Here is a 25,382-nt window from a genome sequence, read left to right as displayed (position 1 = left end):
TTCGAAAAGTGAGAGAAGAGGAGTATCTGTTTCATTTAATCCATGAGTTCACCAGTGAATGAAAAAGAGGAGTAGAAAAGGAAGGAAGGAAGGAAGGAAGGGAGGGAGGGAGGGAGGGAGGGAGGGAGAGAAAAGGGAGGGAGGGAAGGAAGGAAGAAAATAAAATCTAGCTAGGTGTGAGACTAACGCAATATGATCATCGAGAACAATTCAGATAATTTTTTTTTTTTTTCAGATGGAGCTTGGCTCTTGTTGCCCAGGCTGGAGTGCAATGGCAGAGTCTTGGCTCACTGCAACCTTCATCTCCAGGGTTCAAGTGATTCTCCTCCCTCAGCCTCTTGAGCAGCTGGGATTACAGATACACATAACCGTGCCTGTCTAATTTTTGTATTTTTAGTAGAGACAGCATTTCACGGTGTTGGCCAGGCTGGTCTCAAACTCTTGACCTCAGTGATTCACCTGCCTCGGCCTCCCAAAGTGTTGGGATTATAGGCATGAACCACCATACCCAGCCAAATTCAGAGAATTATAAAGTCCATTCTCAGTCACTCTTAGTATCTGCAGTGAAAGGTACCTTTGATTATCCTTTTTAACTCTGATGCTTACCAGTAATGTCATCCCTGATCTCCATTCGGGGCACAAAGAAAGGCTTTCTCAAACACTGCTCATCATTCAAGTCCAGGCCCCACAAAACCCCAAACTAGGTCAATGTTCCCACTGCTCAGTAAGTACTTACATTGCTTTCTCCCTTCTAATTTAGAGAAATACAGTTATTCAGTATTTGAGGTCTCCTGACAAGTAGCATCAGAGCCACAGATCAGAGCCTGAGGAAAGAGAGGGAAGCTGCCTTGAGATAGAAACTCTCATCTGCATCAACAGAGCTTCCTCTATTCATCAGGACTCCCCAGTTCTCCTGATAAATTACCATGTTCAGAAGTTCTGATGACCAACATGGGCTGTGGTTATTAGAAGCATGCACTGTAATCACTGGACTCCTGAGGCTAGATCTACTGCCCCGGAGGCGTTGTCTTGAGGTTAATTAGAAGTCAGGTTTATTTTGGGAAAAGTAATGTCATTAGTTTCTCAAAGGTGACCTCAGTTGAGGAGACTGGGGAAGTGAAGCCATGAGCATAATTAGCCCATGTATGTTTTGAAAGTTGAGTCCATCTGTAATGGATTCTGAAGGAGAGCCCACCACAATTAAGACTGTAATGCAGCAGACCAAGTGGAAAAATTTTACTAAATTTTAAGTCAGAAGATTGATGAATTTGTCCAGTGACACTGAACTTTAGTGTTTCTAAGAATCAAAAGAGGGCTGAATTACAAATTGACTTTCCAGGCCCCTGCTCCCAGAAACCCTAATTAAGAACATTGAGATGTTTTACAAAAACCTAAAATTTTAGTAAATATATCAGATCTAGCTGAGCTCTATCATCAAATGGTGAGTTATGTTATGAATGTATTTTACCAGAATGATAATATAGAGTAGTGAGATTTATTCAAGCTAATCTATAAAGCCAATGTAATTCCAACCCAAATCTCTGCATACGTTTTGAAATCACCCTGACAATCAGATTTCCAAGATTTATATGAAAACATAAAACAATCTTGTAAAGGGCAAGGAATATAGGCACTCACTCTTCCCAGTAAAAATATGCTTTAGTAATAAAAAAGAGCATGCTATTGGTGCAGGAAGAAGTAAGTAGTATAGCAGCAGAAAGGAGAGCTCAGAAATTAATGTATGTGTATTTGAGAACTTGGTCTTTGGGAGAAATGACCTTACAAGTCAGCGAGATAATTATAATTACTTACTAAATAATACTGGGAAAGCTCTGTGTACTGCACCACTCAAAAGGAGGTGACCTGGTAGAATATGAAATGGTTTACTTGAGGCTCAGTTACTGCACTGGCTTTGTGCCAATACCTAATAGAGCCCCATGTGTCTGCCCAAAGAAGAATAGACTCTGAACCAGCAGCCAAAGGACTGTGTCCATTCTCTAATAACAAACACGTGTAAGTCTGAGAACCAATGTGAGGGGAGATGAAATGATTCCTTCTGTTATTACTCCTAATGACTTACATGCGTAAGTTTGAGCTTTGTGAAATAATACCTTTAAGAACATCAGAACTTCTGAAGATGGTGACTTATCTGGAGAATTGGGGAGTCTTGATGGTTAGAGGAGGTTCTGCTGATGCAGATGAGAAACACAAAAATGGAAATTGAGATGGCCATTTCAAATTAGACACTTCAGTCTACTTTGTCTTTCTGTTCCAGTAATCTCCAGACAAAAATGAATCTTGTATTTGAAAGAAAAATAGGGCATTGCCACTACACTACCAAGGCAGAAGAGCGTATGTCTAGAATCTAGATGTTCTAGGGCATTTTTTAAATATGCATGATATAATTTTTAAATTAATTTATTTTGTGATTGCATTTTAGGTTTTGAGGTACATGTGAAGAACATGCAAGATTGTTGCATAGATACACACATGGCAGTGTGATTTGCTGCCTTCCTCCCCTTCACCTATATCTAGCATTTCTCCCCATGCTATCTCTCCCCAACTCCCCACCCTCTGCTGTCCCTTCCCTATTCCCCCCAACAGACCCCAGTGTGTAGTGCTCCCCTCCCTGCGTCCATGTGTTCTCATTGTTCAACACTCACTTATGAGCGAGAACATGTGGTATTTCATTTTCTGTTCTTGTGTCAGTTTCCTGAGAATGATGTTCTCCAGATTCATCCATGTCCCTACAAAGGACATGAACTCATCATTTTTGATGGCTGCATTTTTCATTACTTCATATACAAAAGCAAAATTTAATAGAAGACTAAAGCAACCTAATTTAGGCAAAGTTACTAATGGCTCAAGCCCTTCAAAAATGTTGGGGTACAAAGTGAGTTCAAAAGAATATAAATAGGTGAAACTTTAAAAAATTATAAACATCAGTGATAGTCATGTTAATTTACAGAAACAAGGATTGCAGTAGCTGTTTTATTTTACTGCTTGTTTTATTACGTATATATGTCTACGTTGATCATTTTTCCACCTTGCCTTAACCTACTAGTTTATATAAGGTATGTTGATGGTGTAAAACATTATAATTCCATCTACAAAGAAAAGGCTATCAAATAATGTATTAACTTGTGGAACTCTGTGTTTCCTTTTTAGAGATAAATATGGGTACCTCTTTGTGTGAGGCATATTTGCATTAAATTCATTATTACCGTTTGGAAATTTAAACATGAACAGAAAGATGTGTGTGGATGGTGAATATCTAGAAGGGAAACCTGTGCTGACTCTGTTTTACTGGTACTTAGTATCATCCTTAAACTTCCAAGTTCTCTATACCACAATGTAGGAATAAAAATCCTGGACATCAGGCCGGGCGCGGTGGCTCAAGCCTGTAATCCCAGCACTTTGGGAGGCCGAGGTGGGTGGATCACAAAGTCAAGAGATCGAGACCATCCTGGTCAACATGGTGAAACCCCATCTCTACTAAAAATACAAAAAATTAGCTGGGCACGGTGGCGCGTGCCTGTAATGCCAGCTACTCAGGAGGCTGAGGCAGGAGAATTGCCTGAACCCAGGGGGCGGAGGTTGCGGTGAGCAGAGATCGCGCCATTGCACTCCAGCCTGGGTAACAAGAGCAAAACTCCGTCTCAAAAAAAAAATCCTGGACATCCTGATGTCTGCTTTCCATGTCACCTGGCCAAAAGGGTTTCACAAAGAAGGAGCATTCATGAAACATGTGGATGGGAGAAGAGGGAAGCCAGTTGTTTGGGGCAGCATGATATGCCAGCACTTATCAGATGATAGATGCGGACTTTTGCCTTTCAAGTTCTATCAGATAGATGTGGACTTATGCCACTTATCAGATGATAGATGTGGACTTTTGCCCTTCGAGTTCAGATTTCCTGAGAATCACCCATCAGCACTGCAGCAGCCAAGACCATCTCTGAGGGCTTCCTGTGATCCTTGCGATTCTGAAAATCAAGAGCAGCTTTCTTGACATCTATTCTCCTAGTCTTTCGATATGTATATAAGCTTCTACTTTCTCTATCAAACCTACTATTTTAAATTCTTAGGCAGCTTTCTATTTACTCTCAAAAAGTAACGATATGTAAACCTACCTCAATCTTTGCAATCAATGCTAGAGTTTTGATTTTTCTTGTCTATATTTGCAACAACTTTATAAATGCCATTTTATTAATTTTAATAACTTTCTCAGAGTTTGGGTAAATGAAATTATTTTTTGAGAAATTGCACATTACACACAAAATGAAATTGCTGAGTCAAAGTCTATTCTCATTTCAAATTTTAATATGCATCATGTTAGCACACTATCTCTACAAAGGCTATAAAACTTATACTTTCATTAACAATATGTGAAGATGCCAGTTCCTCCATAATGTATATAATGTTACCTTTAATCTTTTAAATTCTAGCCAAGATGAAATATAAAAATGATACCTTGATTCCATTTACAATTATTGGATTAGTAGTAGAAGTAAAACACTTTTTTTTTGGTGTTGTATGTAAGATTTTTTTTAATTGCATTTTAGGTCTTGGAGTACATGTGAAGAACATGCAAGATTGTTGCATAGGTACACACCTGGCTGTGATTTGTTGCCTTCCTCCCCATCACCTATATCTGGCATTTCTCCCCATGCTTTCTCTCCCCAACTCCCAAACCCCCGCTGTCCCTCTGCTATTTCCCCCCGACAGACCCCAGTGTGTGATGATTCCCTCGCTGTGTCCATGTGTTCTCATTGTTCAACACCTGCCTATGAGTGAGAACATGCAGTGTTTGATTTTCTGTTCTTGTGCAGTTTGCTGAGAATGATGGTTTCCAGGTTCATCCATGTCCCTACAAAGGACACAAACTCATCACTTTTTATGGCTGCATAATAGAGAAATGTAAATCAAAACCACATTGAGATACCATCTCATGCCAGTTAGAATGGCAATCATTAAAAAATCTGGAGACAACAGATGCTGGAGAGGATGTGGAGAAATAGGAACACTTTTACACTGCTGGTGGGAGTGTAAATTAGTTCAACCATTGTGGAAGACAGTGTGGCGATTCCTCAAGGACCTAGAAATAGAAATTCCATTTGACCCAGCAATCCCATTACTGGGAATATATCCAAAGGATTGTAAATCATTCTACTATAAGGACACATGCACACGAATGTTCATTGCAGCACTGTTTACAATAGCAAAGACCTGGAACCAACCAAATGCCCATCGGTGATAGACTGGACAGTAAAACACTTTTTTAAAAATTGTTATTCAACTTTTGAAAATTATCTATTTATTTTATTTTCCTATTACATTTTTCCTTTATAGATTTGAGAAAGTACTTGGTTCAACAATTGTGTTTGATCTTTAAATTAAGTGTTTCACCTTGTCTTTTATTTTTATTAGAAAACGTTTCCAGTTATGTGAAGAAGGTCGATGGTAGTTTGATGGGCATAGCATTCATCTATAAATTACTTTGGGCAGTATGGCCATTTTCACAATATTTATTCTTCCTAAGCCTGAGCATGGAATATTTTTCCATCTGTTTGTGTACTCTCTTATTTCCTTGATCAGTGGTTTGTAGTTCTCCTTGAAGGAGTCTTTTACATCCTTTGTTAGTTGTATTCCTAGGTATTTTATTCTCTTTGTAGCAATTATAGATGGGAGTTCACTCATGATTTGGTTGTTTCAATAGTGTTGGTGTATAGGAATGCTTGGGATTTCTGCACATTGATTTTATATCCTGAGAATTTGCTGAAGTTGCTTATCAGCTTAAAGAAGTTTTGGGCTGAGATGATGGGGTCTTCTAAATATAGTGGATCTTATGGTAGGTAGAGAATAAGATGGTGGTTATAAGAAGCTGAGAAGGAAAACATGAAGAGGAAATGAAGGTAAAAATAAAAGAATCTAAATGTGTTTATCAACACTGAGCTGTACACTTAAAATGGTAAAGATGGTAAATGTTACGTGTGTATTTTACTTCAGTAATTATTTAGTAAGTCTCATTTGGCGCTCTTTTATATGTTTCTTGTGTATACTTATAGCATTGGTAATTTTATTTTGGCAGGCATTTACTTTAATTTCTAGATTAATCTCTTCCTTTAAAGATTTTCTTTTAACTATTATGATATATTTTACCTAGAGTAAACTGCATATGTTTAAAATGTACAATTTGATGAACTTTTATAAATGTAGTACAAGTGAAATTATCACTACCATAAAAATAGCAAACATTTATTTTTACCCCATGCACTTTTGCAATCTATTCCTCTCATCCCAAATTATAGTAAATCACTGATCTACTTTCTCTCACTACAATTTAGCTTGCGATCATCCAGGATCTTATATACATGAAATAATATAGTTTCTATTCATTTTTGTCTAACCTCTTTGGCTCAACATAATGATTTTAAATTTTATTCACGTATTTGTATATCAGTAGTTGTTTATTTTTATTGATTAGTGCATTCCACTGTATGGATGTATTGCACTTTGGGTTTTTTTTTTTGAGACGGAGTTTCGTTCTTGTTACCCAGGCTGGAGTGCAATGGCACGATCTCGGCTTACCGCAACCTCCACCTCCTGGGTTCAGGCAATTCTCCTGCCTCAGCCTCCTTAGTAGCTGGGATTACAGGCACGCGCCACCATGCCCAGCTAATTTTTTTATTTTTAGTAGAGACGGGGTTTCACCATGTTGACCACGATGGTCTCAATCTCTTGACCTCGTGATCCACCCACCTCGACCTCCCAAAGTGCTGGGATTACAGGCTTGAGCCACCGCGCCTGGCCAGGTTTTTTTTACTGTTTAAAAATTTTGGCTGCTACATGTAAAACTATTATACACACCTGTGTATAAGTATTTCTGCAGACATGTGTTTCACTTGTCTTGGGTAAATAAATACATGTGGAAATCCAGGTCACTTTGTGGTTGAATGTTTAAATTTTTAAGAAACTACCAAAATGTTTCTTAAAAATAGTTGTCGAGAACGATCCAAGATGGCCGATCGCTAACATCTCGGGATTGCAGCTCTCAGGGAAGGAGCGGAGAACTAGAGGACGCCACACTTTCAGACAAATTCTGGTCGCTCACGGAGCAGAAGATCCCCCAGTGGAGGAAACACACGGATGGCCAGTGCGACTCTTGTGGCTGGCGCAGCGGTTCCGCGGGCACCTCGGCGCGGCATCTCTCGGAGCAGAGTAAACAGGTTCGGAGGACCGGCCCGGGTCCCCAGCAGGACACCAGAGCCCGGCTCAGCAGCTGTGACGGCACCTCGGTGCGGCAGCACTCGGCGCAGAGTAAACAGGACCGGTTCCCCTTCTGACCGAGGTTTGGAGCCCCGGGAAGGCAGAGTTGCCTACTAGGACACAAGAAGGAAGCCAGACAGGAGAATCCTGGGCAGAAAAGCACCATCAGTTTTAACGCTGCTGCTCTGGCCCTGGGAACTAACAACCTGGACGTCCACTCAAGAGACCTAATCTGAAAGTTGGTAAATTCAAAGACGGCAGGAGGATAAATTTACAATGACGGGAAGAAACCAGCGTAAAAAAGCTGACAACACTCAAAATCAGAACGCCTCTCCCTCTAAAGATGATCACAGTTCCGCATCAACAATGGAACAAGGCTTGATGGAGAATGAGCGCACCCTGATGACAGAATCACTCTTCAAGGAAGGGATAATAACAAACTTCAGTGAGTTAAAAGAACACGTTGTAGCCCAATGTAAAGAAACTAGGAACTTTGAAAAAAGGTTTGATGAAATCCTATTGAGAATAGACAACTTAGAGAGGAGTATGAGTGAATTAATGGAACTGAAGAATACAATACAGGAACTCCGAGAAGTATTCACAGGTTTAAACACTCGAATTGTTCAAGCAGAAGAAAGGATATTAGAGGTCAAAGTCCAACTCAATGAAATAAAACGTGAAGAAAAGATTAGAGAAAAAAGGATAAAAAGGAATGAGCAAAGTCTCCAAGAAATGTGGGACTATGTGAAAAGACCAAATCTACGTTTGATAGGTGTACCTGAATGCGACGGAGAGAATGAATCCAAGCTGGAAAATACCCTTCAGCATATTATTCAGGAAAATTTTCCTAAACTAGCAAAGCAGGTCAACATTCAACCCCAGGTAATACAGAGAACACTGCAAAGATATTCCTCAAGAAGAGCAATCCCAAGGTACATAATCGTTAGAGTCACCAGAGTTGAAACGAAGGAGAAAATACTAAGGGCAGCCAGAGAGAAAGGTCATGTTACCCACAAAGGCAAGGCCATCAGACTTACAGCAGATCTCTCAGCAGAAACTCGACAAGCCAGAAGAGAGTGGGGGCCAATATTCAACATCTTCAAAGAACAGAACCTTCAGCCCAGAATTTCATATCCAGCCAAACTAAGCTTCACAACTGAAGGAAAAATAAAATCTTTTATGAACAAGCAAGAACTCAGAGATTTTATTACCACCAGGCCTGCTTTACAAGAGCTTCTGAAAGAAGCATTACACACAGAAAGAAACAACCAGTATTAGCCTTTCTAAAAATACACCAAAAAGTAAAGAGCACCAACATAAAGAAGAATTTACACCAACGAATGGATAAAACAGCCGGTCAACATCAAATGGCAGTAACCCTAAATTTAAATTGACTAAATCCCCCAATCAAAAGACACAGCCAAAACCCAATGGCATGTTACATTCAGACCTGTTTCACATGCAAGGATACACAAAGACTCAAAACAAAGGGATGGAAAAAGATTTACCAACCAAATGGAGAGCAAAAATAAATAATAAATAAAAAGCAGGAGTTGCAATTCTCGTATCGGATAAAATAGATTTTAAAGCTACAAAGATATAGTGGTAAAAGGATCAATGCAACAACAAGAGCTAACGATCCTAACACCCAGATACATAGAGACTTAGATTCAATGAGACAGAAAATTAAGGATATCAAGGACTCGAACTCAGATCCGGAACAAGTAAACTTAATAAATATTTATAGAGCTCTCCACTTCAAACACACAAAATATACATTCTTGTCAATACCACATCACACCTACCCATAAGTTTAAATGAAACATTGATTGGCCATTATTAATACCCATTTTTTTTCAAAATAAAGCAATATTTCCATTTACTCTCCCTCTTTCTCTTCCTCTTTCTTCCTCTTCCTCTTTCTTCCTCTCCTTTACTTATTTTTTTTTTTTCTTTTCTTCTCTCAAAAAAAAAAGAAATCAACTTGTAAACCTCTAGATCCAGGTCGGCAATGTCTCTCTCATTGCTTGATTTCCTTCCTTCCCTTCCCTCCCTCCCTCCCCTCTTCCTCCCTTCCTTCCTTCCTTCATCCCTTCCTTCATCCCTACCGTCCTTCTTCTCTCCCTTCCTGCCTTCCTCCCCCCCCAAAAAAAAAAAATAGTTGTCATTTTACACTCCCAAAAGTGGGTAAAAAGATTTCAGTTGTTCCACGTTTTTGCTTGACAATTGGTATTTTCAATATTCTGTATTATAGAAATTCTAAAATGTATGTAATGGTGTCCGTCATGGTTCTGTTGATGTTCGTCATTCATCTTTTTTCTGTGTTTATTGGTGCGTGTGTGTGTATGTGTGTGTGTGTATTTGTCTGTGTGTATCTTGTGTATTTGAGAGTAAGAAAATTCTGATCCAGTATATTGCTTTTCTTCATTGGGTAATTGAACTTCTAATTAGTTATTTGTCAGAATTCTTTATATATTCTGGATATAAAAAATGCCATATGCAATACACATGATACAAATATTTTTCTCAATCTGTAGCATGTATTTTAATTTTCTTAATGTTGTATTTTTTAAAGCTCGAGCTTTTAATTTTGATATTTTGATAATATTTAATGTATCTGGTTTTTTTCCCTTTGGTGTTTCTGTTTCTTGTGCTCTTTAAAAAAAAATCCTAATGTAACAAATATTTTCTCATAAAATTTTTACTGTTTTAATTTTATATTTAGGTGTATGATCTATCCTGAGTTAATCTATGGCATTCAGGAAGGTTTAATGTTTATTTTTTTTACATGAGGATTCTGAGTTGCTCTGGCATCATTCATTGAAAAGACTTTCCTCACTAAATTGCCTTACACCTCTGTTGAAAATCAATGGACCACATAGAATATGTCAGGTGAAGCTTATAGGTAAGTATAATTAAGGCAGTTCAAAAGTGGGCTTTACTGAGACCTAGCTTATCTTTATTACTAAGGCATGAGATTTTGAGACCTTTACTGGAGGTCTCAACTGTTCTGTGGGATTTATCCACCCCAGCTCCTTCAGACTCAAACATCTTCCAACCTCCTGTGAGTTCTAGGAATTATTTAGCTAAGAGCCTCCTCGTACTCTTTTGCCCAGTCTTGTAGAGTTTCACCTTATGCTTACACGTCAGTAATCTGCTCATTATGCAAAGGTTCCCATATGGATGTTTCTGGAACTCTTTCTCTAAATGGATGTTCCTCTCCAGCATTTTGCTGCATTAATTATAGTTGCTTCAGCCTCTTCGAACTTCAGTTATACTCTCCTCAGCCCAACAGGACTACTGTGATATCCTTGAGTTTCTTCTGTAAGATGGAAATGATTCTGAGCTAATGAATGGATAATGATGACTAATATGAAAAATGGGTAGAAAAAAAGGTTTGCTGTGATAGCCCTTCAGCCCTTTGATGTGTAAAATGACCCATCATTGTAAATAATTCTTAGTTCCAAATATACGTTACTTTCTCTACAGAAATCACATTAACATTGGAATAATGAGACTCATATGTCATGAAGATGTACTTGTATTAGTCCATATTACACATATATTAGTTGAAAACCTCTTATTTCTCAGAATTAAAATTTGAAACAGTAAATATATGATTTTTTTAATACCACAAAAAAAAAATTCTGAATCCTTCACAAAAGGAAATATTGGTGGCCGGGCGTGGTGGCTCATGCCTGTAATACTAACACTAAGAAGGGCAGATTGCCTGAGCTCAGGAGTTTGAGACCAGCCTGGGAAACATGGCAAAACCCCATCTCTACTAAAAATACAAAAAATTAGCCAGGTGTAGTGGTGTGTTCCTGAATCCAGCTACTTGGGAGGCTGAGATCTGAGAATCACTTGAACCTCGGAGGCAGAAGTTGAAGTGACACAAGATTGTGCTACTGCACTCCATTCTGGGCAACAAAGCGAAACTCTGTCTCCAAAAAAAAAAAAAAAAAAGGAAGAAAGAAAGAAAAGAAAAGAAATATTGTTGGACTGGATTGGAAAGGTGTAAGGGGAGTTTAAGGAGCTTGAGACCCATTCGTTTTGGTACTAAATGTGAGAATTGTACTTCCTCTCAGTAATGCTGTAGTGCCTTGTGCTTGTCCCTAGCTTAGCCCTCTTTGCTTGCTGTAATTAATTATTTATTTATTTATCTCATCTTCTAAACATCGAGCTTTTATCAGAAAGAAGTCAGTAGCTCTAAACTTTCTGAAAATCAAAGAAATCACATAAACTGATTGCAAAATATTCCAAGCTCCACCTAAAATATTTCTTATATAGGAGATCCTAGGGTAAAGCCCCAAAATATGCATCTTCACGTGCACCTGAGGTGGCTCAGATGTATCTGGGTTCATAAATCACCATCGGTACAGATGAAGCCATCATTGTGCCACCTTCCCCACCAAAACCCTCACCAGAGTGCCTGAAGTATTATAGGTACTCAATGTATATTCATTAAATTAATGGACTGATGAATGCCCTGATGAATGTCTACATTGATTAATGTATTTGAAGAGATAAATCAAGCATGTGGAGGAATGTAGAAAAGGTTAGAGTGTATGCCCTCTTATAATTCCAGTGTACCTTATTCATAAAAGCAAGAGAGTTATAGAAAAAATAATCTCATAATTCAACTAACAACTTTAAGAAGGAAGAAAAAATTTGTCACGAACGTCATTTTATTTTATCCCTTAAAACAGTTCATCTATATTTAGCATCTATAAAGCTAATGATTAAGAAAGTCACAATCATCACTTCATTCAGCAAATGTAATCTTGCTCCAAAATGAATGACCAATGCAAAAAATTATAATATTTAAAGCTATTCATCTTTTACCCAGATCAAGTAAACAACATAATTTAGCTACTCAGTTTTTTTTTTCTTTCTGAATATTACATTTTTAATGCCTAGAGTCCAAGGAAGAACCTTCCTCCAAGGCCTCAATCCCCTGAGGCACCACAACTGTATAAGACCCAGGGATTTTGCTGGAGCTTGTGCTGTCAAGGGCACAGAGCTGCTAAGATCGGGGCTGTACAGTTACTTCCAGCTCAGAGACCAGGCAGAGCTGTCTTTCATCATTAAAAGCAAATGGCCTCTGGACTTTCCCCAGTAAGATCTAGGAGAAATACGTTACCTGATAGTTTTTCAATGTTTACCTATTTCTCTCTCCTTAGACTTTGATGGGATATGAGATAAAAAGGAACATGGAATTGTCCTAAAACTGCCTGTGGATGTAAGTATCTCCTTTGGACTATAGATGTAGGACTCTACCTTCTTTCTTATGAGTAATATCTGTCAATTTTCTCTAAAAATATTATAAGTACCAAAGAAAGATTCAGAGGCAGAAAAATTCACAGAAACCATACACTGGTGAAGTAGGCTCATAGCATCAGAATCCAGCATGAGAGACAGAACAGGGATTATATGGAGAGGGCAAAGATGCAGCACGCAAACCCTGACCATGTGAGCATGGGAGAGAGAGTAAATGCAGAGAATAACTAAGAGTGTAAACAGCAATATCTTCCTAAAATAGACCTAAACTAGGAAATAGGGAGAAAATGCCTAATATGTACCTTGGCATCAGGAAAAATATACGGTGGAGTAAGGTGGAAGGATAAGAGATGGGAGTGGATGGAAGAGTGGAACAGAAAGCCTGTGGGGATCATACAGAGTAAAGAAGACATCGATCTATTTCCTAAGTCACTGGTGTATAAACTCACACCAGTTTATACAAAGGAAATAATAAAACTAGAACCCAGATAATTCAAAAGACAAAACCCTAGATGGGAGAGTTAAGGTATTTGGGATACAGTTCCTGCCTCATAGCTTATGCAACCTACATCTTGAGATTTTACTTCTCTGGGCCTCTTTTTCTTCGTTTGTAATGTGAGGGGGCTTGACTAGATGTTTAACAGCCTATATGTATTGACCACTTATACATCAAGAACTTCACTGTGGGTGTCTGGTTCTCTCACAAACATTTTGCTGTATACCATTATTATGGCCATTTTAGAGATTAAATCATGAGACCCAAAGTGATCTCCCCAACATTATAAATTGGCAAAGCCATGGTCTCCACCTAGGCAGTCTGACTCCAGAGCCTGTGTCCTTCCCAGCCTGACTATGCTGCCATTCTAATCAATGATCCCAGAGCAAACTGACAGAGAAGTAAATTCAAACAGGAAACAGGCATTGACAGCTACACAGGGAAGCCTCCCAGGGGATAAATAATAAGCTGAGGTTTTGTAGGCAAGATAAATACTAATTGTGAGGAATAACAAAAATAGAAAAGAAAATGTTGTGTGTAGAGGCAGAGAGACAAAGTTAGTTATGTGTGATGGCTGCAGCCAACCAGCTTGTCTACAGCTGAGGGGCAGATGTATGACCTAAAGCTAAGAACAAACCCACCTAAGATGTTAATTAGGACAGAGAAAATTCCAGAAACATTGCCATAAAATATATATTAAATAGTTAGAAGGAAAACTAGACCTATAAAGAGATATGATCATTTTATTTCAATAACTAAAGGCTGGCTGTCATTCATAGAAATAAGTTAACATTTTTGTATCTGCAGAGGACAAATCAGAAACAATGGGTGACTATTTCAAGGAGGCATAGTTCAGCTCAGAAGTAGCCAACTAAACTATCTAGCAAGGGAACAGCCTGCTTTGGAAGTCAGTGACTCCTTGAAATTTGTCCTTGACTGTGGAGGTTGGACAATACTTCCCACATTGCTATAAAGAGGTTCACAGAATTGTATGCAAGTTGAGTTAGATTTTTTATCTTTTTACTAAAATCAAAATGATTTGATATAAAAGTTTTAGCATTTATTTGATCTTCCTATCAGACCACAGATCTTCTCACAGATAATGATGAAAGTTCTTAGATCATTATGCAGGCAACGGAGACTGAGGCCTGGGCCAAAAACGTGGCAATCTCAGCCCACGTCTCATAATGCTCTGAGGTTAATTCGATTCTTAATCTCAGATTCCCACGCACTCATGATAAGAGAAACCCCAATATGTGAGCCATCCCAAAGTCTTCACAATTGATCATGGGTAAGTTAAATAGAATCTGAATACTTTTAAGGAAATCTGAACAAGCATTATTTGAGTTCTGTATATGAGAGACTGGGTACATCACTTTTTATTTGTTTTGTTTGTTTTTCTGAATCAGATTTGTATAAGGTGTTAGCAAAGATAAGTGATTTTTAAGAACTATCATTGTCATGTGAATGAGCAAATAGTTTAATCTTTTTGAGCTTTATTTTCTTCTATAAAATGAGAGTATTTAATGAGATATGGTCTAAATCACATTTTGATTTTACAGTATGAACATTCTAGGCAAATAGGAATACAGAGAATGGAAATAACGTACAAAAGTAAAAATAAATAATTTCTTACAAAGGTAAACATAAATGATTTCAGGTATCTTCGAATTGGGGTATGTCACAGTTCATGTTCCTTGATGCTTCCATATACCCTGATCTATGTACTTAATGTGTGTTACGTATTTTTTCAGACCAGTATTGTCAGCTTTTTAAAGAAATGCAAACAGTGTTTCTCTAGGGTTATTTCACTTTTGTCAAATTCTCTCTCCTCTCAATTTCAGGTTACCTAAGTCTAATTCCACTGACCAATGAAGAGACAGAACCAGAGCGTGATTACCGAGTTCATCCTTACAGGCTTCTCAAACCTGGGGGATCTGCAGCTCCTTCTCTTCTTTATCTTCCTTTTAGTCTACTTGACCACTCTGATGGCCAACGCCACCATCATGACAGTCATTCGCCTGGACAGGGCTTTGCACACCCCCATGTACTTCTTCCTCTTTGTCCTTTCATGCTCTGAAACCTGCTACACTTTGGTCATTGTACCCAAAATGCTAACCAACCTGCTATTCACAATTCCAACTATTTCTTTCTCTGGGTGTGCAGTCCAGCTCTATTTCTTTGTGGGCTTGGCTTGTACCAACTGTTTTCTCATTGCTGTGATGGGCTATGATCGTTATGTTGCCATCTGCAACCCTCTTAACTACACACTCATTGTCAGCCGAGCCACCTGCATGCAGCTGATTCTAGCCTCCAGCTTTTGTGGCTTCCTGATCTCTGTGATTGTCAGTATCCTGGTGTTCAGTGTGCGCTTCTGTGCCTCCAATAGGATCAATCACTTTTTCTGTGACGTTTCCCCTGTCATAAAACTGGGCTGCACAGATACCAACGTGAAGGAGATGGTCATCTTTTTCCTCAGCATTCTGGTATTGCTGGTTCCCCTTGTGTTGATATTCATCTCCTATGTCTTCATAGTTTCCACCATTCTCAAGATCTCCTCGATGGAAGGACAGCGTAAAGCCTTCGCCACCTGTGCTTCGCACCTCACAGTGGTCATTGTCCACTATGGCTGTGCTTCCTTTATCTACTTGAGGCCCACATCCCTGTACTCTTCAGATAAGGACTGGCTTGTGGCAGTGACTTATACGGTGATTACCCCACTACTCAACCCTCTTGTCTACACACTGAGAAATAAAGAAGTAAAGATGGCTCTGAGAAAGGTTCTGAGTAGATACTCATATTTTAAAACTGTATGAGTGGGCAGATTTGGCAGTAAATTATATTCATGAAAGTTTCCTAGGTAGAACTTCAGTTCTATAAACATATTTGTCCTTTTTTTAATTGCATTTTAGGTTTTGGGGTACATGTGCAGAACATGAAAGATAGTTGCATAGGTACACACGTGGCAGTGTGCTTTCCTGCCTTCCTCCCCTTCACCCACATCTGGCATTTCTCCCCATGCTATCCCTCCCCAGCTCCCCCCGATGCTGTCCCACCCCTATTCCCCCCAATAGACCCCAGTGTGTAGTGCTCCCCTCCCTGTGTCCATGTGTTCTCATAGTTCATCACCTACCTATGGGTAAGAATATGCGGTATTTCATTTTCTGTTCCTGTGTTTGCTGAGAATGATGTTCTCCAGATTCATCCATGTCCTTACAAAGGACACAAGTTCATTGTTTTTGATGGCTGCATAATATTCCATGGTGTATATGTGCCACATTTTTCCAGTCCAGTCTATCATCGATGGGCATTTGGGTTGGTTCCAGGTCTTTGCTGTTGTAAACAGTGCTGCAGTGAACATTCGTGTGCATGTGTCCTTATAGTAGAACGATTTATAATCCTTTGGATATATACCCAGTAATGGGATTGCTGGGTCAACTGAAATTTCTATTAATAGGTCTTTGAGGAATCACCACACTGTCTTCCACAATGGTTGAACTAATTTACACTCCCACCAGCAGTGTAAAAATATTCCTATTTCTCCTGTTGTCTCCAGATTTTTTTAATGATCGCCATTCTAACTGGCATGAGATGGTATCTCAATGTAGTTTTGATTTGCATTTCTCTGATGACCAGTGATGATGAGCATTTTTTCATATGATTGTTGGCCTCATGTATGTCTTCTTTTGTAAAGTGTCTGTTCATATCCTTTGCCCATTTTTGAATGGGCTTGTTTGTTTTTTTCCTGTAAATCTGTTTGAGTTCTTTGTAAATTCTGGATATCAGCCCTTTGTCAGATGGGTAAACTGCAAAAATTTTTTCCCATTCTGTTGGTTGCCGATTCACTCTAGTGACTGTTTCTTTTGCCGTGCAGAAGCTGTGGAGTTTGATTAGGTCCCATTTGTCTATTTTGGCTTTTGCTGCCAATGCTTTTGGTGTTTTGGTCATGAAGTCCTTGCCTACTCCTATGTCCTGAATGGTTTTGCCCAGATTTTCTTCTAGGGTTTTTATGGTGCCAGATCTTACATTTAAGTCTTTAATCCATCTGGAGTTAATTTTAGTTTAAGGTGTCAGGAATGGGTCCAGCTTCTGCGTTCTGCACATGGCTAGCCAGTTTTCCCAGCATCGTTTATTAAACAGGGAATCCTTTCCCCATTGCTTGTTTTTGTCAGGTTTATCAAAGATTGTATGGTTGTAGATATGTTGTGTTGCCTCCGATGCCTCTGTTCTGTTCCATTGGTCTATATCTCTGTTTTGGTACCAGAACCATGCTGTTTTGATTACTGTAGCCTTGTAGTATAGTTTGAAGTCCTGTAGTGTGATGCCTCCTACTGTGTTCTTTTTGCTTAGAATTGACTTGGCTATGCGGGCTCTCTTTTGGTTCCATATGAAGTTCAGGGTGGTTTTTTCCAGTTCTGTGAAGAAAGTCAATGGTAGCTTGATGGGGATAGTGTTGAGTCTGTAAATTACTTTTGGCAGTATGGCCATTTTCACAATATTGATTCTTCCTAACCATGAACATGGAATGTTTCTTTGTTTGTGTGTCCTTTTCTTAAGACTCCTTGACAGAAAAAAAAAGAAAGAAAGCAAGCAAGAAAGAAGGACTTTAGGTGACCTTGATTGTTTGTATTGAAAATTTCTTTTTCAAATTAGCCTATATCCAGTGCAAAAGTTATACCAGTTGGTCTCCAGAAAATTATGTAAACATTGAAACTTTCCAGAACACAAGCTACATTGCTTTTATGCATTGCAAATATTTGTTTTGTGAGATCGATGCTACAAATGCTGCATTATCTTTTTTAGAATAAATGGACTGTTAATACTCCTTTTATGATGAATATTTTCTAGAAATAATTTACCACAGTTATTTTTATTGAACTTATATATACACACACATGCACACATACATACATATACATACATGTGTGTGTATATATGAAAAAGTGTATGCGTGTGTGTGTGTGTATAAAGTTTAACCCATTTCCTGTTTACAAAAAAAAAAAAGTGGAGTTCTGTGCCCATACAGTATTCTCAGCAAATGGGAAGTCGGTTAAAGCAATGGTTTAATCTCTTTGATCCTCATTTTCTTCTTCCATAAAACAACAATATTAGATAAGATGAGCTTTACATGACATTTTGATTTTACAGTATAAACCTTCTATGTACATAGTAATATAAATAATCGAAATAATTTACAAAAATAAAGATAAATTACTTCAGATGTCTTTGAATTGGGATAGGTCACTGTTCATATCTCCTGATCCTTCCCTATCCCTGGATCTACATACATACATGCATGCATACCTACATACATACATACATAGATGGATGATAGATACAAAGAAATATATGCAATAAATTATTTCTAAATAATAAACATAAATTTACTTCTAGAAAATGAGAGGGTGGTGATTAAAGTTCTAAAAGGTCGATGACAAAGTAGAAAACACAGATGTTGAAGTCTCAAAGACCTGGGTTTTAATTTTTATTTACTCTCAAACATAAAACTGAGAATAGTAGAAACTATCTTAATTTGAGAGTATCTTTGAAAATTTATAATAATGATAAAATAGAGGAAATTTTCCCATTGATATCATTAATGAGACAACAGTGCCCACTATCTCTGCTTCTATTGAATATTTTTATTAGAGATATTTCTTAATATAAGGAAAACACACAAAATAGTAGTTGCTGCTTGTAACAGAAATTACATAGTAATATTGCTGTTGCTTTCTTTTTTTTTGGAGATGGAGTTTCATTTCTTTTACCTAGGCTGCAGTGCAATGACATGTTCTCAGCTCACTGCAACCTCCGCCTCCCAGATTCAAGTGATTATGCTGCCTCAGCCTCCCGAGTAGCTGGCATTACAGCCCACCACCACTGCACCCAGATAATTTTTGTATTTTTAATAGAGATGAGGTTTCACCATGTTGGCCTGGCTGGTCTCGAACTCCTGACCTCAGGTGATCCACCTGCAGTGGCCTCCCAACATGTTGGGATTACAGGCATGAGCCACTACACCCGGCCACTGATTGTTTTCTTTGCTCTTCAGAACTTATGTAATTTAATGTAGTCCCCGTGTCTTATTTTTGCTTTTGTTGTCTTTACTTTTGGTACCATATCTAAAATACCACTGCCATAGCCAATGTCAGGGAACTTGTCCCTTTTGTTTTCTTCTAGAAATTTTACAGTTTAAACCTTTAACTAAGTCTGACATGTAAGCCTTTAATCAATTTTTAGTTGATTTTTTGTGTATGGTATAAAAGTCTGGTTTCATTCTTTTGCATGTGGAGATCCCATATTCCTAGCACCATTTGTTGAAGCAGCTGTCCTTTCCCCATTGTGTATCCTTTGCACCCTTGACAAAGATCAATTAACCATAGATGCATAAATTTATTTCTAGGCTCTCTATTGTGTTTCAGTGATCAATGTGTCTGCTTTTATGGCAGAACCACACAGTTTTGACTACTGTAGCTTTATGATATAAATGGAAATCAGAAAGAGTGGTTTTTCCAGCTTTGTTCTTTTGGCTGAAGATTTCTTTAGCTATTTAGAACATTTTCTGGTTCCATATGAATTTTAGAATTCTTTTTCTATTTCTGTGAAAAATGCTGTTGGAATTTTGATACAAGTTTCATTGAATCTGTGGATCACTTTGGGCTGTATAGACATTTTGACAATATCAGTTAATCCAGTTCATGAGTATAGTATATCATTTATTTTGTCTTCCTCAATTTTTTCCATCAATGTTTTATAGATTTCAGTTTATATATTTTTAATCTCCTTAAATTTATTTTTAAATATTGCATTCTTCTTATGGCATTTTTTTAATGTTTTTTTTCAGATAGTTTGCTGTAAGTATATAGAAATGCAACTTTTTTTTTAATTTACTTTTTTCTTAATTTTAGATAAAGGTAATACATGTGCAGTCTTGTTATATGAGTATGCTGTGTAATGCTGAGCTTTGGAGTACAGAGCCCATCACCGAGCTAGTGAGCTTAGTACTGCATAGGTAGTTTTTCAACCCATGACACCCTTTTTCACTTCCCCCTCTAGTAGTCTATGTTATGTCCATGTGTGTTCAACATTTTAGCGACCATTTATAACTGGAAACATGCATGGTTTTCTGTTCTTGAATTAATTTGCTTAGGATTATAACCTCTAGCTGCATCTATGTTGCTGCAAAGGCCATCACTCATGCAAAGGATATTATTTCTTTTTTTATGGCTGCATAGTATTCTATGGGGTATATGTACATTTTCTTTATCCAGTTCAATATTGATAGGCTTCTAGGTTTAGTCCATGTCTTTGCTATTGTGAATAGCATGGCAATGACCATACAAGTGCATGAGTCTTTTTTGATAGAGTGATTTGTATATGTTGATTTTGTACCTTGCAACTTTACTGAGTTCATTTTACAGTATTAATAGTTTTCTGGTGAAGTTTTTACTTTTTAGATATAGTACTATGTAATTTTCAAACAGAAATAATTTTACTTCTTTATTTCTGATTTGGATGACATTTATTTCTTTTCTTTCCCTCATTGCTCTGGCTAAGACTTTCAGTACTATGTTGAGTAGAACCGATGAGCATAGACATCCTTGTCTTGTTCCATATCTTAGAAGAAAAGCTTTCTTATTATGGAGTATAAGGTTAGCTGTGAGCTTACCATATGTGACCTATATCATACTAAGGTACATTTCTTCTATCCTTAATTTGTTAAGGACACAGAAAAAGAAATAACAAGATGAAAAGGCAACCTACAGAAGGAGAAAAGAATATATGTAAACCATACAGCTGATAAAGGGTTAATATCCAAAATACATAAGGGACTCATATTGCTCAATAGAAATAAAAATAAATAACCTCATTTTCAAATGGTTAAAAGATCTGAGTAGTGTATGAAAAGGTGTTCAACGTGACTAATCAAGGAAATGCAGATGACCACAATCATATGTTCCTTCATGCCTATGCGAAAGGCTATTGTTAAAAAATCAAAAGATGACTATTGTTGGAAAGAATGTAAAGAAAAAAAAGAACCCTTGGACATTGTTAGTGGGAAAGTAAAGCGGTACAGCCATTGCAGAAAACAGTATGGCATGTTCTCAAAAATTTAAATAAAACCACCATATGATCTAGCAGTCCCACTTCCAAGTATGTATCTGATGAAAATAAAATCACTGTCTCAAAGAGAGATATGAATTCCCATGTTCATTTCAGCATTATTTACAATAGTTAAGATATGAAACAACCAAATGTTCTTCAACAGACAAAGGGCTAAAGTAAGTGCCATATATATATATATATATTTTAACAGTGCAATATTGTTCAGTAAAGGAAATGCTGCCATTTACAACATGGATGAAACTACAGGACATTTTGCTAAGTACAATAAATCAGACACAGAAAGATAAATACCTCATGATCTAACTCATATGTGGAATCTAAAATATTCAAACTCAAAAGAGCAGAGAGTAGAAGGGTGGTTGCCAGAGGCAAGAAGGTGGGGGAAATGAGAACATTTTAATCAAAGTATACAAACTTTCAGTTATAAGATGAAAAGTTTTAGGTACTTAGTGTACAGAATGTTGACTATGGTCAATTACATATTTTATACTTGAAAGTTATCGAGAGAGTAAGTATTCTCACCACACACATGAAAAAAGGTAACTATGTGAGGTGACAGATATATTAATTAGCTTGATTGTGCCAATTATTGAACAACATATTTGTATAACAAATATATATATATTTACATAATTGCCTTATGCAAAGTTGTAATACAAAAATAAATTCTATTTCTGTATGTCAACATAAAGAATTACTATGCCTAGGGCTATGAAATATGAAAATACAAGAAGTCAAAGGGAACAAAAGTTATCTTAAAGAAGAGCAAGTCTAAGTCAAATACCACATATTCTCACTTGTAAGTGAGAGCTAAGCAATAGGCAAACGTGTTAATCAAAAGACATCTTTAATAGAGTGAAAGTAAATTTGCAATGTCACATATTTGAAGTACATGTCACCAATAACGTATTGATATTCTTGTTACATACAACATTTTGAATCAATAGTAAAATCAAATATCCCTATTTACTTAGTGTACAAAATATTGAACAAGACTTTCAAGGAAGAGGAAATTCAAGTGGCTAGTAAACATGAAAATGTGCTCAATGTCATTAATGTCATGAAAAGGCACGTCTAATTACACATACTCATCAGAATTTCTCAAATAAAAATGAATTACAGTATCCAATGTTGTTACAGATAAGGAGCAACTGGAATTTCTATACAATGCTGGCATGACTGTAAATTTATACAGCCACTTTAAAAAACTATTTGGCAGAGTCTAATATACTAGAACATGTGTAGACCTTCATTTACTTTTTGCTGTGTAACAAACCACATCCAAACACAATGGGTTAAAAAGTCCTTACTTGTCTTTTTGGGACTGCTCTATTTCACTTAGGAAAAGAGAAGTAGTTTAATGAGTGCAGAGTTTCTGACTGGCAAGATGAAAAAGTTCTGGAGATCTATTTTACAATAATATGAATATACTTGACACTACTGAACTTTACACTTAAAATGGTTGAGATGTTAAATTTTGCATTGTTTGGTTTTTAACATTTTTAAAACGTTTTATTTGCTTTTGTGTCTGCAAGTCAACTTAAGGATCTAAGGTGGGCTTAGAATAGTGGCTCTCCTTCAAGCTGCATGTCTCTTGGGTTTGACCCCTTTTGGTAGATTGGGGTTAGATTTGCATCAGCTACATTCATGCTAGAGCCCAAATTAAAAGAACACAAGTTACTTGGGAAAAAAGCTCTTTTCACGGTGATAGCAGAAAACTTGCAATGCTTCTTTCGGCCAAGGGTTGGAACTGACTATCACTTCTGCCCACATTTCATTGGTTAATGTAAATCCCAATAAAAAGCCCAAAGTTCAGGGGTAGGAAATTATACTCTGCCTCCCACAAGAGAAACTGAAAAGTCATATAGCAAAGGACATAGAACGGAATAAAGAACTGTTGCTAAAAATTTGATCTACAGCAGTATGCTGTGACTCAGCGGTTTCACTGTTAGTGGATACCAAATAAACTGAGTCGTATGTTAGTTTAAACAGTACAAGTATGTTCTTCCTGGAGAACATCATTCTCAGCAAACCGACACAAGAACAGAAAATGAAATACCGCATGTTCTCACTCATAGGCGGGTGTTGAACAATGAGAACACATGGACACAGGGAGGGGAGCACTACACACTGGGGTCTGTTGGGGGGAATAGGGGAGGGACAGCAGGGGATGGGGAGTTGGGGAAAGATAGCATGGGGAGAAATGCCAGATATAGGTGAAGGGGAGGAAGGCATCAAATCACAGTGCCTCGTGTGTACCTATGCAACAATCTTGCATGTTCTTCACATGTACCCCCAAACCTAAAATGCAATAAATAAATAAAGAGTACAAGTATGTTCTTAGCACCGGTTTCCACTATAGCCCAAATCTGGAAATAATCTAAGTATCCATTAAAGTTAGTACAAATAAATTGAAGAACATTCAAATCATTTATTGTTGTACAACACTGAAAATATGCTATTACATTTAATAATGGGTAAATTTCACAAACATTATTTAAGTGAAAGAAAACTAAACAAAAACCTTATATATTCTGTAATTCCACTGATAAATTTCAAAAACTGAAAAAAATCAATATAGGATCATAGAAGTTCAGAATAATGGTGTGTCAGGCAAGAAAGTGGTTAATGTTATACTTCTAAATCTCATTGTGGGTTTGTGTGTGTCACTTTGTGAATCCAGCTATAGACTTTAATTTGTATATGTGGGTTGCACAATAATAAAAGGTTCTTAAAATTTAGGAAGGAATCAGATTGAAAGGCTAAGTTGAAAATACAAGAGCAAAGGAATAATGGACAGTTTCTAATATATGGATATAAATTGTTTAATACACAAAATACAATTTTTTTATTATTTTATACTCCATAAATTAAAATTCCATGAGGACAAGAACTGTATCTCATTTATCTTTATATCTTTGAAATGATCAGAATAGTCTGAGTCACAGAGTAGTTGTTCAGTAAATGCATATTTAATAAAATTTTTGACATTCTGTTTGTAGCAAAATTATCTAATAAATGAATGAATAAATACATTGCTACAATGATTCTGATTAATTTTATAATTGGTTATCACATGTCAGTTACTTTCTGTTTTGGAAAATGAACTTACACCGATTTTCATTTGTATGCTGGCATTAGGCATTTCTCCCTACTATTTTTCACAACCTGCTCTCAACCTAAAACAGGCTGGGGGCCTGGCTATGAGCCATCTTGTCAACAGCCCAGAGACAAAATTGAACTTCAGAGATCTGACACTTTAAATGAATTACTTCCTTCTCTCCTCTTCTTTTTAACTATTTCCATTTCAGGCTGAGACTTATTATCCTGACTGTGCAGGAGAAAGAATATAGAGGATGTGCAGGAGAAAAACTGAGAAAAAGAGGGGTATTTGGCTTTCAGCCATTAAGCTCTACTTGAAGAGATGCCCGTAGAGCAAAGAAGTGAGATAGGACTCTGAAATTCAGACCATGAGAAGGAAGAACAAGCAAAGATGTGAAGGAACGCCAGGCATAATTTTAAAAGAAGGAACTATTAAGAAGAGAAGAGAAAAATAAGATGGGCAGTATGAAAACATCAGGTGATTTTGAAATGCTCTTTGAAGCAAAATAACAGAAGTTGAAGTTATTCAGTTCAAGGGCTGCAGATTCACACTCTTGCACCTGTTTGACAAGGGAGAGAAGAAATAAGGGTAAATGGGCTGGGATGTTTGGAAAGATGTTACAATAAATCTTCATGTCTTATCATGTGTCATCTCGATCTCCCAAGGCCCTGTAGAGTTTGGAGAGTGGGAATTGTGCTGGGGAAGGTCTGGAAAATCTTCATCCAGAGTAATGATTCACATAAACCAGAGATCTGTTTGGGCTGAGGCTAGATAAATAAACCTATGCTTTTCATTTAGGCTATAAATCTGATATTTTAAGGTGTAGTACAGCCACATTGTTTCATAGTACTTCTTCCATTCTACTCAGATAGCCAATAATTACTTAGGGTTTCATTAATATGGCTGACACATCTCCATTAGAAATTACATTCTTTGCATGTTTTATATCTGTGAACAACATGGCTTTTACATATTTATATTGTCTATTAAATTAACTAGTATGAAATTTGCTATTTAATTTTTGGTCTAAAAATTGATTAAATAAATCGGGCCTCAAGGAATATGTTTCTGTGTAATGATTCCTCCTAAATTCACCTTATTAGTATATTA

General features: G+C 37.2%; 1 protein-coding gene across 1 annotated transcript in view; it reads left to right on the top strand.

The window, feature by feature from the left end:
• The window catches only part of LOC108589047 (olfactory receptor 10T2-like), a 68,178-nt gene extending 46,942 nt beyond the window's left edge, over positions 1 to 21,236 (top strand). Inside the window, exons 2-3 of the mRNA XM_054247403.2 lie at positions 12,450 to 12,508; positions 14,887 to 21,236. Of these exons, the coding sequence (XP_054103378.2) occupies positions 14,914 to 15,858 (945 nt within the window). The 5' untranslated portion in view covers positions 12,450 to 12,508; positions 14,887 to 14,913 and the 3' untranslated portion in view covers positions 15,859 to 21,236. The remainder of the gene's footprint in view (positions 1 to 12,449; positions 12,509 to 14,886) is intronic.
• The last annotated feature ends 4,146 nt before the right edge of the window (positions 21,237 to 25,382 follow it).

The sequence above is a fragment of the Callithrix jacchus genome, chromosome 18 (genome assembly GCF_049354715.1).
Source record: "Callithrix jacchus isolate 240 chromosome 18, calJac240_pri, whole genome shotgun sequence".
NCBI lineage: Eukaryota > Metazoa > Chordata > Mammalia > Primates > Cebidae > Callithrix > Callithrix jacchus.
The sequence above is the reverse complement of the archived record's forward strand: the minus strand, read 5'-3'. Positions and strand labels throughout refer to the sequence as shown.